This window comes from Dendroctonus ponderosae, unplaced genomic scaffold (assembly GCF_020466585.1).
Source record: "Dendroctonus ponderosae isolate FM_Combo_2020 unplaced genomic scaffold, Dpon_F_20191213v2 Dpon_F_20191213_3, whole genome shotgun sequence".
Classification (NCBI taxonomy): domain Eukaryota; kingdom Metazoa; phylum Arthropoda; class Insecta; order Coleoptera; family Curculionidae; genus Dendroctonus; species Dendroctonus ponderosae.
Window position 1 is genome coordinate 1,149,799 of NW_026018508.1, and position 11,983 is coordinate 1,161,781.

The 11,983-nt window shown below is 39.1% G+C and overlaps 3 protein-coding genes across 8 annotated transcripts in view; 2 read left to right on the forward strand and 1 right to left on the reverse strand.

Moving 5' to 3' along the window:
• Window positions 1–1,160: 1,160 nt before the first annotated feature.
• LOC109542517 (conserved oligomeric Golgi complex subunit 5) lies at window positions 1,161–9,415 on the reverse strand. Of its 3 annotated transcripts, none has more exons than XR_002172433.2 (14): window positions 9,349–9,415; window positions 9,085–9,248; window positions 8,776–9,026; window positions 8,396–8,719; window positions 8,109–8,345; window positions 7,833–8,050; window positions 7,630–7,773; window positions 7,437–7,570; window positions 7,186–7,374; window positions 6,944–7,133; window positions 6,571–6,890; window positions 6,187–6,424; window positions 1,672–2,041; window positions 1,161–1,334 (listed from the first exon to the last, which is right to left on the reverse strand). XR_002172433.2 is itself a non-coding variant. In XM_048664645.1 (13 exons), the coding sequence occupies exons 2-12, from the start codon at window positions 9,125–9,127 to the stop codon at window positions 6,234–6,236; spliced, it is 2,241 nt and encodes a 746-aa protein (XP_048520602.1). In that variant the 5' UTR covers window positions 9,128–9,248; window positions 9,349–9,415; the 3' UTR covers window positions 1,161–1,360; window positions 6,187–6,233. The 3 variants fall into 3 exon arrangements, 1 of the variants encoding a protein (XP_048520602.1); XR_002172432.2 differs by having other exon boundaries at window positions 1,161–1,360; XM_048664645.1 differs by lacking the exon at window positions 1,672–2,041 and having other exon boundaries at window positions 1,161–1,360.
• LOC109542515 (cGMP-dependent 3',5'-cyclic phosphodiesterase) lies at window positions 2,023–6,181 on the forward strand. Of its 3 annotated transcripts, XR_007281061.1 has the most exons (11): window positions 2,023–2,690; window positions 2,741–3,017; window positions 3,072–3,275; window positions 3,397–3,579; window positions 4,038–4,360; window positions 4,421–4,734; window positions 4,789–4,966; window positions 5,329–5,460; window positions 5,517–5,776; window positions 5,836–6,099; window positions 6,155–6,181. XR_007281061.1 is itself a non-coding variant. In XM_019911763.2 (10 exons), exons 1-10 carry the CDS (start codon window positions 2,466–2,468, stop codon window positions 6,023–6,025), a joined length of 2,286 nt encoding a protein of 761 aa, XP_019767322.2. In that variant the 5' UTR covers window positions 2,023–2,465; the 3' UTR covers window positions 6,026–6,130. The 3 variants fall into 3 exon arrangements, 2 of the variants coding, with proteins under 2 accessions (XP_019767322.2, XP_019767323.2); XM_019911763.2 differs by lacking the exon at window positions 6,155–6,181 and having other exon boundaries at window positions 5,836–6,130; XM_019911764.2 differs by lacking the exon at window positions 6,155–6,181 and having other exon boundaries at window positions 3,078–3,275; window positions 5,836–6,130.
• LOC109542521 (probable pseudouridine-5'-phosphatase) overlaps window positions 9,406–11,983 on the forward strand; it is a 3,710-nt gene continuing 1,132 nt past the window's right edge. The window contains exons 1-3 of one of the 2 annotated variants that reach the window (XM_019911772.2): window positions 9,406–9,574; window positions 9,970–10,188; window positions 10,756–10,960. In XM_019911772.2, coding sequence (XP_019767331.1) covers window positions 9,517–9,574; window positions 9,970–10,188; window positions 10,756–10,960 — 482 coding nt within the window. In that variant the 5' untranslated portion in view covers window positions 9,406–9,516. Of the gene's footprint in view, window positions 9,575–9,969; window positions 10,189–10,216; window positions 10,442–10,755; window positions 10,961–11,983 lie in introns of both variants that reach the window. The other variant, XM_019911771.2, reaches the window with a different exon arrangement.

Consider the following 11,983-nt stretch of genomic DNA (forward strand, 5'->3'; position numbering starts at 1 on the left):
ATACTATCGGCCGATTCCGCGTATCCAGTCAGGCGGGGGTGAGGCTTTAACTTGATATTTTTATATGTTATACCTACTGGATTCAAATTTGGTACGTTCATAACTTTGCGACAAACATTTTTTGGGAAAAAAAAAAATTTGTATACATAAATTATCTTATACTTTATTTTCGGAACTAAAGTCGGTCACTTGAAATTACCAAATGGGTCACTGGGTGACCCACGGGTTATTGGTTGCCGACCCCTGCTCTAAGGTGAAGCAAAAAGAAAAAAATATAGTAAATTCAGAAATGGCGTTAATGACGTCATCGACAACTTTTTCCCCAGAAATATACCCATATTTTTTCACACTTAAGATTGCGATAATCTTTTATTTAAAAAAAATGTCTGCATATTTTGGCTTAAGAGTTATAAGCCTTCCAAGTGGAAAAAATGACCCGTCCAAAAAACCACATAAACGGGATTTAAATTAGACCTTTCTTTTACGAAGGAATCCTTGATAGCGCAAGTTATTTAAAATTTCTGCGTGAAAATATTTCACTGCAGCTGCGTGCCAACATGTGGTTCCAGCAGTACGGAGCTCCCCCGCATAGGGCACAAATTAAACGGGAATACTTAAACATCCATTTTACAAATAGGTGGATGGGAAATGATGGACCAATACAATGGCCACCTAAGTTCCCAGCCCAGACTTTAGATTTTTATTAGCAAAAATGGGAAGATCATTTTTTTAAATAAAAGTTAATTTCAATCCTACGGGCTACCTAGGTGTGAACAAATTTTAGTATGTTTCTGGAAAAAACGTCGTCAATAACAGTTTGGATCACCCTGTACATTATAGTGTTATGTAAGTTTTTCTTACTGTATTTCCACTGTTAATTTAAACCATTCTCCTTGGTTTCAGTCATTTATTTCGAATTCACAATTATTTATTTTTTTAAATCGTTTCGGTTTTAATGTAATGTTTTCCCACCTTACTCAGTTAGTCTGAAACAATTGTCAAAACATGTTGTCCCATTAAAATATAAACTATCCTAACGTTTTAAATTTAAACACATTGTCACATTGTTTGTTCAATAACAATTTTCGAACATTCGAAATCAATGACTGAAATCCAGGAGAATAGTTTAAATTAACATTATAATATTAACAAATTAGTTATTCGTTTTAAGTTTATTTATTCGTACTAATGGTCTTCTTTACTACATTACTTTTGGTTATGGCATCTTGTTTTCTTAGGTAGCTGTATCAAATTGACCAATAACGAATATTTTACTGCATCTTTCACTTTTTTTTTACTCTATTTCACCCCAAGTGCCTGCTGGATGTTAATATCTACAACTTTTCCATATAACAATTTTCTGAAAATTTCAAATTAGATGTTAAAGCAGGGTGGCCAAAGTTCAATCAATATTGGTTATTAACTGAAAAATAGCTGAAAATCACCATAGAACATTTATATCGAATAGGCCTAGAAACTTACGAATAGCTCGAATATGCTCACTTGAATTTGAGACACCCTGTAACATTTGTTATTATCTTAAAATATACCAGACGGTCATATCTACATCTTTTGCATTCAATATTTTTCACTAAATTTTAAATTAGATGTAAAAATGGGGTGGCCAAAGTTCTTTCAATAACTCCGGACAATGCGCAAAATGTAACTTACTTATATTGCAGGTAGTGTGTCTTGTACTACTGTAAGTACTGGTGGTAGGTTAATTGTATTTAAATTGCATCCATTCTTTAAAATTTCACCACACGCAACTGCAACACAGTGTTACCGAGGCCTATTTAGTACACATTTAGTTTGCTATATTGAAATTGACACTAAACAACTGGCAATTTTCTTAAAGAAAATTCGGATTTGATTTTTTATTGCGTGTAATTTAAAATGCAAAATGCGTCTTAAATCGAACAGCTGATTTGAAAGTAAGTGGGCGGATCGAGCTGCCGTAGTCTTGGACACGGATGGCATCGATCAATCGCTATGACGCATGAGCAGCATGTGTTCAAATCGGTCTAGATAGTCCCAAGTGCTGATCGAAAATAAATAAAAATGCATTTGAACCGGAATACCGAAGTGATTGACTCGGGGCTGCTTAATATTTATTCAGCTTGTCACGTTGTTATAAAGCGGGAGTGTGTGTGCATTTCTCACCGATAAAAGTGAAACGGAAATGTTCACCACTCGTCGTCCGATATCGTTGGTGTGGGGCCAATTTGCTTGAAAGGCCAGTCTATCATGTTTATGGTTTTAATTAATTTAATGCAATCGTAAATCCCATTAGGATTGAACGCAAACTGAACCATTTGGCAAATGATTATGTGACATCACCATGACATTTTTCATATTAAACTATCTATTTGTTTTATCTAATCTTTAAGTTGCCTAATTTGATTATTGAAATTCTCTGTGATTGAAAAAAAACACATACTTCTTAACCGGGTTTATCGTAAAACATGTCCAAGCAGGAGTGCTCGCATCCAGATCCAGACCTATTTATCGCTCCGCCGTACTGTAAAAAAAATGGAAATCCTGATGACGACTCGCCCAAGGATTTCCAACTGCCTGATGAAGTTTCCATATCAAAAGTCGAGGTTTCAAACCCTGGCAAAATATTGCAGCTACTCGAAAGTCTCACTGATGCCTCCACCAGAAAACTGGAGGCAAAACTCAACAGATACGTAAGTTTGCAAATACCATTTGGAATTGTCATTGATTTGATTAATTTTAGCTAAAAACGGAATGTGAAGCGAAATTTTCATTCATGATCAATCTACACAGCATCGCAGAAGAAGCGGCCGTTCACGTAATTCAAGAGCGCATTCTGGCCGATAAACTAACGGCTCAACTAACAGACGAAGCATTTAGCGCAATTTTAGACTACCAAACGAACAGTCTAACGGCTGGCGCCACCTTAGACCCCAAAATACAGTTGCTGATTAGGGAAGTTGTACCTGAAGGAACTGGGGACGTAGTGATAGTGCCAGTTTTGGCTAGAGATCGCAAAGGTACGAATAAACACTCAGTCCAGAACGCTGCAAGTCACCTTAGGGCTTTTCTAGAAACAGAAGCGGCCTACCCAGTGATTCTAGTATGCATAGTCAACCCTACGAAAGACAGTGGCTACATATCGAAAATCGTAAGTGAGACATTTAGATATTGCCTTACGATTATTCTCAACACACGGGAATGCGAGGACCAAAGGCGCCTTAAGGCTGAATGTCAGAAGTTGTTGCTGGTGGCACGAAAATTGTTTTCTCATCTTGGTAAGTTTGTGAGGCCACTCATACAATAGCGGATTTTTTTATCATTTTAATAAAAACTGCGCTTTACTTAACATATTCTCACTAGAAAGCTAAATAAATGTATTTGCTGTTGTAATTTCAGGAGATTTAAGTGATCTGCTAAAGGAAATCATGTCTGAAGCGCGTCGCTTAACGAATGCGGAACGATGTTCGCTGTTTTTATTGGATCCGGATCACATGCATCTGGTGGCCAAAGTATTCGACGGCGTCAGCCCAGAAGAACGAAGCACTGAAGTGCGAATTGCCGCTGATCAAGGAATTGCCGGTAAATCACACCTATATTCTAACATGAAACGTATACTATTTGAATATCTACGTTGTATGTTGGTCTAAGCATGAATTTCCCAAATCTCACTTGTTGGTGTTGGCACTAAATAGCAACATTACCATTCGTCAAGTACTTAGTATGAGAAACGTTCATCATTCCACTCGGCTGCGGCAGTCATTTTAACGAAACGATACTTTAAATTCGCGAGCTGTCTGTCTAGGCTATTTACACCTATGATATAACAATCATCTAAACGACTAAAACCTGCATAAATGAAAACGAACATCGGAAAATATTACATGTGAATCAACGAAATTCCCTATAGCCGAATACTGGGATTTATTTAAGTGGGCGCAACTAATCCAGCTCGAGTACGCCAGTTGAGTCAACGAATAATCCCCAAATTCTCTAAATACACGTGTAAAAATTATGGAAATGTTTGCGATTTTCCTTAGGACATGTGGCTGCAACTGGAGAAATCCTCAACATAAAAGATGCGTACAAGCATCCCCTATTCTATAAAGGCATGGACGAAGCGACCGGGTTCAAAACACGAAACATCTTGTGCTTTCCCATAAGGGATGAAGACAGTATTGTGGGGGTTGCACAGTTGTGCAACAAAGAAGGCGGCCACTTTGACTACTTCGACGAGCAAGTGGCGAATGCCTTCAGCATCTACTGCGGCATTTCCATAATGCACAGCTTGGTCTACAAGAAGATTCAAGACGCCCAGGCCAGGAGCCGACTGTCTAACGAGCTGATGATGTACCACATGCAGGTGAGGGTTTTTTAACGCAGAAACGACTTCAAGTTGTTTAAATAAAATATTAACTTGCAGGTGAGCAGGCAGGATGTACTGGATGTGACGATGTGCCCCAGTGAGCACAAAATGCCCGGATTTTCCAACTTCAGTTTCACACCGCGCAAAATATTGGCAAAAGAATCGCCATGCTTCGTATTGAAAATGATGAAAGATCTGGGCTTTATCGATAGCTTCAACATAAAAGCCGACACCCTAGCACGATTCATTTTGTACGTGCGGAAGGGCTACCGAGATGTTCCGTATCACAATTGGTCGCACGCCTTTTCAGTAGCGCATTTCGCTTATTTGGCTTTGAAAAATTTCCAGCTAGTAGAAAAAGGATATTTTACGTAAGTGGAAGATAGAAGAAAGGCTTCAGGTCAGAAAACATTAAATACCTTCAGGCAACTAGAAGCGTTGGCCTACTTTGTATCCTGCCTATGCCACGATATCGATCATCGTGGAACGACAAACTCGTTCCAACAGCAATCCAACAGCGTTTTAGCCAGTTTGTACTCGAGCGAAGGATCGGTAATGGAAAGACATCACCTGTCACAAACCATCTGTACGCTTAATACCGAGGTAACATTTTTTATGCTAATGGATACTTAGCTGATATACGTGATACGTCAAGTTGAGTAACGATCCTTTGGACATAAAATGGGGATTTTATTTACCGCAAATAAGCTACAGACATGTATGTTTGACTTTATGTACCACGAGAGTCAACTAATATTCTTCAACTTTATTATTGTTGATTCAAGTAATTGCGTTCTCTAATGGACATGTTCAGTTGTTTGCCATCCGGATATTGAGCAGGAAATGTACATATTTGTAGATTGCTTACAAAAGCTCTTTCCTGATAATAAAATTAAATTTTAGGAATTTATTGCTCCATATTAAACAGGTATCAAACTTGGTTTTCCTATTTTCACGAAATTCAGGGTTGCAACTTTTTGGATTCCCTATCGAAAGACGACTACGTAAAGTGCTTAGATCTAATCAAGGACATGATTCTGGCAACGGATTTGGCCTCACACTACAAGATCCATTCCAGACAACTCGCGATGGCACAAGTAATGCTTCATTAAATCGTGAAGATTTCGCATAGCAAAAAGTTGACCTGTTTCAGGAAGGGTATGACAAAATTAAGCCTGAAAACAGGTTTTATTTGGCCAGTCTTCTAATGACCTGCGCTGACTTGTCCGATCAAACCAAGGACTGGACGGAGACGAAAAAAGTGGCGCAGCTAATTTATGCGGAGTTTTTCGCGCAAGGAGATCTGGAGAAGAAGATGGGGAAAGAGCCGGCGAATATGATGGACAGGGAAAAAGCCTCCATACCCGATCATCAGCTGGAGTTTTTAACGCAGTGCTGTATTTGCATATTTAGGTGAGCCCGTTCTGTTCGACTATTCGGAAAGTTATTTTTAATGAGTGTTTATGTTACAGAATTCTCGCTGCAGTGTTTCCAAACGCCAAAGTCTTAGTAGACGCTATAAAACAAAACATTCTCTGTTGGGAGTCTTCGAAGCGCATTTTCAACAAGCTGTGTGTAGAAGGGGTAACTTCATACGAAGTCCTGGTAAGCGAAGAATTGGAGTCTGAAGTTCAAAACACATTGGACAATCTCAATGATTGACGAGACACAAAAATATATCAAAAGCAACCGCCAAAAGACATATATGTGCAATAAGCTTCGTAAGCAAATCAAAAGTATTGTAGGAATTAAAATGTTACCTTTTTACGATATATATTTTATTTATATTAGTTACTGTGAATAAAATATGTACAAGTACTTACCGTGGAACAATGGAAATGGCATTATGAACAGAGCCCGAACGCAAGTGTTATTGGACTGATTCTTTAATAGTTCCTTCTAAAAACCGCGACATAATCGGGTAGACTGGATCGTAGCTGGTGGAATTGGTAAGTGCTATCAAACTTTCGTATTTCTGCAAAGCTCCGGCCACCAGGTCTAACCGATCTGACTCGCTTGGATGTTCGTCCAACCATGCCGATAGTTTAGGCAACGACCAGCCTAAACCAAAAAGCGTTTTAATATGAATGATAAATTAAGAGAGAGGAATGTTTGCGCATACAATTGCGGCAAAAGGTGGTGCAATTTGTATTTAAAGAAAAACCTTATTCGTCATTAATCATCTTCTAGACAAGACAGCTGTTTACCTGTGTTTTGATGCGGGCTGGCTAAATCTTGGCCCGCAAACGAGAACAGCATCAGCAGAATCGTACTATGAGGCACCGAGCTTCCCGATGCTTGCCCTGCTACTATTTCCTCAGGAGTCTGCGCTATTAATGAAGCCATAGACTTCAGCTGCCTATAAGGACGCCCCAGGGCTGCTAAATGAGGGCAAATCACCTTTAAAGCATCTTCCAAATGCTGGTAGTCGGACTGTAGACGTTGACGCCCTCCTTGCGAAATTGGTCTTAGAATTGACGAGTGTCGCACTAGGAGTTCTATGCATCTCAGTGCAATCGCGTTGCACCTAGAAGACGAAATTGATTTTGTTGCCGAACATGCTTAATGCAAGCATCGTACTTATTAGTCAACACTTCTTTGTTGTGAAACCCGTTCAGGTAAGTGTTGTACACCCTGCTAATAAACTGCGCCAGCTCCTTCATATACGGGCTACTCGATAAATTCTTGTTGATTGACGCGTTCAACTTGGCCCAATCGGGCTCCAGGTGAATCGTGACAATAATAGTCTCTGCCACCTCGTTAATTGACTCTAAAACAAATGAACCATCTGGCAAAAGCCTATAAACCATTAGAAGATTTACCTATGAGTGGTTGGATGATGAGCGCAGTTAAATCGTTCAATTGTTGCACCGTCTCAGTTATTGTTCGAATTCCCGACTGAGTCAAACTTTCCTTCATATTAGTTAACATTCTGTGCATTTGGGTTTGTAAGTAGAATAATGCATTGGCGTATTGGATGTTTTTCTGTTGGACTGCATTAGGCGCTCCACCTAAGTACCAGACAACCAAGTGCTTTCGTAACTTCACTGACGAAACTAAAATTATAATTTACCTATAACTTGAGCAGCTTCAGACCCGACTCCAATATGCCTTTCGGTATTCACTGCAAAGGTTTTAATACATTTTCCTACGTTTTTGGCCACTTCCTCGCTTAGATGCTCTTCTACTAAAGCCATGCTCAACTCGCTAGAAGTTACATGGATGTATGTACCTTCACCTATATTTTGCACTTCATAGTTAAGTACCTGGTAATAACTCTGATTAGGGCATCGATTTCTTCATGGCCAGGCACGTTATTTTCGTTGTCAAACATTGACTGGACTGGGCCGAGGATTTTGTTTAACGAGCTTGATAAGTAGGAGTTTTCCAGTTTTTTTACCACTGATCGACTGAAAGCGTAGATAAATTGGACTTTTCGTTCACAAGATACATTTCTATTCGCACTTACTCGAACTTAAACTGGTCATAATTCAATTTCTTCATCATTTCATAGTAGTTCTTCAACAGCTTTGGGTAGTCTTGTTCCAATGTTTGTACCACAGCCGCTGAAGACTGTTTGATTTCTTCCTGAATGGCCTTACCAAGTTTGCTCCAAAACTGCTTAGCAAGATGTTTGTCAATGTTTTCTGTGTGAATCTCATTTAACGTCTTCTGAAGAAACTGCATCTGTAAATAGACACTGGTCCTTCACAGTGGAATACTGATGCATTTTCAGCATACTTACTTGTTTACAGATTTTATAAATGTCTTCAGAAAAGCTTTTTTCCAACTCAGTCCAAATCCTCGTTTTGAATCCCTGTGAAGTTGAAAGTTGCATCCTACTGGATGTACCTTTTGGCTTGCCCACTGCAGTGCTTCCGCCAGTTTCCAGGGCGGCTTTTAAAATTTCCCGACATTCAGCAACATTTTGCACCATAAAGTTGTCTATGGTTGCCTTGATTAAGCCCAGGTTGATGAATATCTAAAATTTCCAATCTAGCTTAAAAGGTTAGATTGATGTATACCATCTACCTGCAGGGCTGTTGAGGTTTGGATAGCATTTTCATTAACAATTCCTTGATTTAAAGAGCCGGTGGCCAGCTTCACAACTTTCTGCTGTTGAATTCGAACGTTTCTCAGCTCGGTGGTGATGGCATCGATATCTTCCAGTTCTGGATCGGCGGCCAGTTGCTCTAACTCTTGCAGCAACGAGGCTTTTTGAATAGGGTCGTTAGTATTTGAGAGCCTTTTGCTCAACTGCTGAACCCTGCTCACTTGCCTTAGTATATGACTGGCCCTGTGCAAACGTCCCAATACTTTGGTCTGTGTCTCCAACTGTTCATAAGGCACCGTGATCTAAACAACAAGCACTTGTGTGCTACTTCTGCACTGGAAGTTAAGACTGTCTGTACCTGTGTTCTCAGCCGCTCGGCGTTGGCAAATAAGTTCTGTATGTGATTGTTCATGGTGCTCAACACGTTCTCCAGCTTAGTGGCATGGCTGGCCTGCCTTAGAAGGTCGTCGTGATTTTCGAGCACCTGAACTTGGAGCTCCCGGTTTAGGATTTCGATGCCTTCTCCCAACTTTCTCAGTTGTTCAGTGAAAGCTAACGACTGTGATAAAATCGCTTTGGAGTTGTGTGTCAGAAACTGGCCGTAGAATTCTGGAAATTTGAGGATTTATTGTATGTTTAGATGTCAGTAAATCTAGTTTCCGATTACCGTCATTCTCGATATTTTGAATTACATCAGTTGAAATATCCATGGTTCGTTGCTAATTCGAAAAGATGACGTTTACGACTGATTTGTGAGGTTATCGATTGTTATGACGTGTTCACCGATTTTTAATTCAAAGCGACAATGCCAAGTGTCTTGCCGTCAAGCAACTGAAAATAAAGTTTCATTGTTTTTGATTTGCAAAATACAGATTTATTTACATGTGTTATAATATTTTTCTTACTTATAACGTTACTTAAAATTTCTTACTTTAAAATTTCGGCCAATTTTAACCATTATTGACAGAGTCCTCCATGATCTGCGGTCAGCACTTGTCAGAAAAATAGGTTAGAATAAGAAGATCTGTGGTTAGAAGCGGAGTTATTTTTTACAATTTTGTAAAGTTTCTCCCCGCAAATAATTTAAAATTACGCAAAAATGTCGAAATTCAGGCATGTGAGTCATGTGATTTTTGATATGGACGGGCTCATTTTGGGTAAGCATTAAGCGAAAAGGTCCTCTGAATTCAAATGCTTCAAACAAAGCCCAAATTTAACTATGTACCAAGAATTTTTATTCCTAGTTAAATCGCTTCATACAAATCATTACATCGGATATGCCAATGCTCACACTAAATAGTCCTAAAGTACATTCGAAAGCTGCTATATTACATAAAAAATGTTTGCCCCTTTGTGAGTTACATAAATGGATGTTTACAAAGTTGCTCACCAATCCTGATAACTGCTGATAACAGTAAAACGTAAATCCTTCATTATATAAATGTGTTTCAAATTATATTTGTCATACATAATAAGTATTTCATTTAAACGAAATTAGGAGCTAGAAAGACAGCAAATTCCTAATTTTTTGTACATTGCCGTCGCATTATAGACACTGAGCCGTTGTACACTAAAGCAATCCAAAACGTAGTATCAAAATACGGTAAAAACTTTACATGGGACGTAAAATTGAACATGATGGGCCTTCATCGAATTGAGGGCTCCAAGTATATCGTAGATAAACTAGATTTACCGATAACATGGGAAGAATACGATGCCGATGTGCAGGAACAGTACAAAGTTGTCGTGACCAACCCAGAACTGTTACCTGGTAAGTAATCGTTTGCTTTATTTTCTAGACACTGAAGGGGTTTATAAGAATGCAATCGCTACCATTGCCCGACGTTTCGGCAAAACATATACAAGCGACATTGTAGCCAAAATAACTGGCACAGTGGAAAAAGAATCAGCGCGGATCGCCGTCACGGAAATGAAACTCCCCATGCCTGCTGAAGAATTTCAACATGAGTTTCGTAGCCTTTCACATGGTTTTTTTCAGAAACATGCCATTCAACTCATGCCAGGTATTCTGCGTGTGTGAATTTTCCACTGTATTCCGTCCGTTGCCGATAAGAAGCCTTTATTCGTAAACCTCATTCATTGTTTTTCTAGGCCACATCGCTAGAAATCATTTGGCTCATTCACCAAAAAAGCGATGTCATTTGTACCGGTTCAGACCATAGATTAACTAAGTTGGTTCAGACCGCGAAAGTGAGCGCCTAAATTTGCTATTTACCTTGATTTCAATTGAACTTGAACTTCATCTGCATTTGCTTGTATGCTTTTTGAAGAAATTTACTGAGAATATTTCAGTATTCTTACTTATTGCACATTTTAGGAGCAAGAAATCTGATTCAACACTTAGCCAAACAGAATGTACCCATAGCGGTTGCAACATCGTCCTCTTTAGATAGTTTCGAGTTAAAAACTGCAAAACATAAGGAACTTTTCAAGCTCTTCGATCACATCGTGTGTGGGGGCACTGACCCTGCGGTGAAAAACGGAAAACCGGCACCTGACATATTCTTAGTTGCTGCAACAAGGTACCTATTTTGTTTATAATACGTTGCTGCGCTTTTCGGAACCACCCTTACTATTTAATGTCAAGGGCGGGCGAAAATAAAATTTGTATTAAAACCTATTAAGGTCTCTCCAGCTTCGCATTTTCACAAATTTCTATATATTCTATAATTAATTAAACCTAGTACAGTGTGTAACAATGATTTAGGTTCACCCACTTCTTTCGCCTTAACTCTAAAACTACCGAACTAAACTAGCTCATCTTTTTAGGAAATACGGTACGTACGGTACGTAAACTTGTAGCGAAATGTCATTTAGACAGATTTTCTTTCAAACACACAATCATTGTTTTTTCAAATGTACGAATTGTCAGACCGTAACTATGATTTAGGTTCACTTGTAAAAATCGTAAGTTTATTATGTTTTGTCCTGAATGTTTTCGTTTTATCGTGTTATTAGCACGTTTTTAGAGCATGGGAAAGGCAAAAGCATTAAATCACGAAGAGAAAGGTAGAGCCCGAGCTTATAAACAGTTGGGAATGACCCATAGTGAAATTGCTCAGCAGATTGGTCGTTCTCTTAACGTTGTGAATAATTTGTTCCCATTAGGCGACGAATACGGAAAGAAGAAGACTCCGGGGAGAATCCCAATTCTCTCGGCACGCGAAAAAAGGAGGATTAGAGCTGCAGCAGCAAATTCAACCAAGGGAACCCGGCGGCTGCAGAAAGAATTTGCGCCAAATGTGTTGCATGAAACAGTCTGGAAAGCCTTAAAAGAGTCCCCCAATCTTCATTATAAGAAAATGAAGTCGACTCAATCGCTAACAAAAAATCATCAGCTTTTAAGAACACAATTTGCCTACCAGCATCAAACGTGGATAGCGCAATGGCACTCGGTATATTCTTAGGTTACAGTTAGTCGCTAGAATTAGTTGTCTTTTTACAGACTACATTTAGGAATGTTTTCCAGGTTTTGAAGCCGTGGTCTATCGGAATTTCTTCCTGATGTTTCGTCCACAACTGCGGTGGACATTTTCAAAGGCGAT

Bases quoted from the DNA above. Each gene is read 5' to 3' on its own strand.
- LOC109542515 (XM_019911763.2), top strand. From the start codon at position 2,466: ATGTCCAAGCAGGAGTGCTCGCATCCAGATCCAGACCTATTTATCGCT. The intron at 2,691-2,740 runs GTAAGTTTGCAA...GATTAATTTTAG, and splicing joins AGGCAAAACTCAACAGATAC to CTAAAAACGGAATGTGAAGC. The intron at 3,018-3,071 runs GTACGAATAAAC...GGGCTTTTCTAG, and splicing joins TTTGGCTAGAGATCGCAAAG to AAACAGAAGCGGCCTACCCA.
- LOC109542517 (XM_048664645.1), bottom strand. From the start codon at position 9,127: ATGGATATTTCAACTGATGTAATTCAAAATATCGAGAATGACG. The intron at 8,051-8,108 runs GTAAGTATGCTG...GTCTATTTACAG, and splicing joins TTTATAAAATCTGTAAACAA to ATGCAGTTTCTTCAGAAGAC. The intron at 7,571-7,629 runs GTACTTAACTAT...TGTAACTTCTAG, and splicing joins CTAATCAGAGTTATTACCAG to CGAGTTGAGCATGGCTTTAG.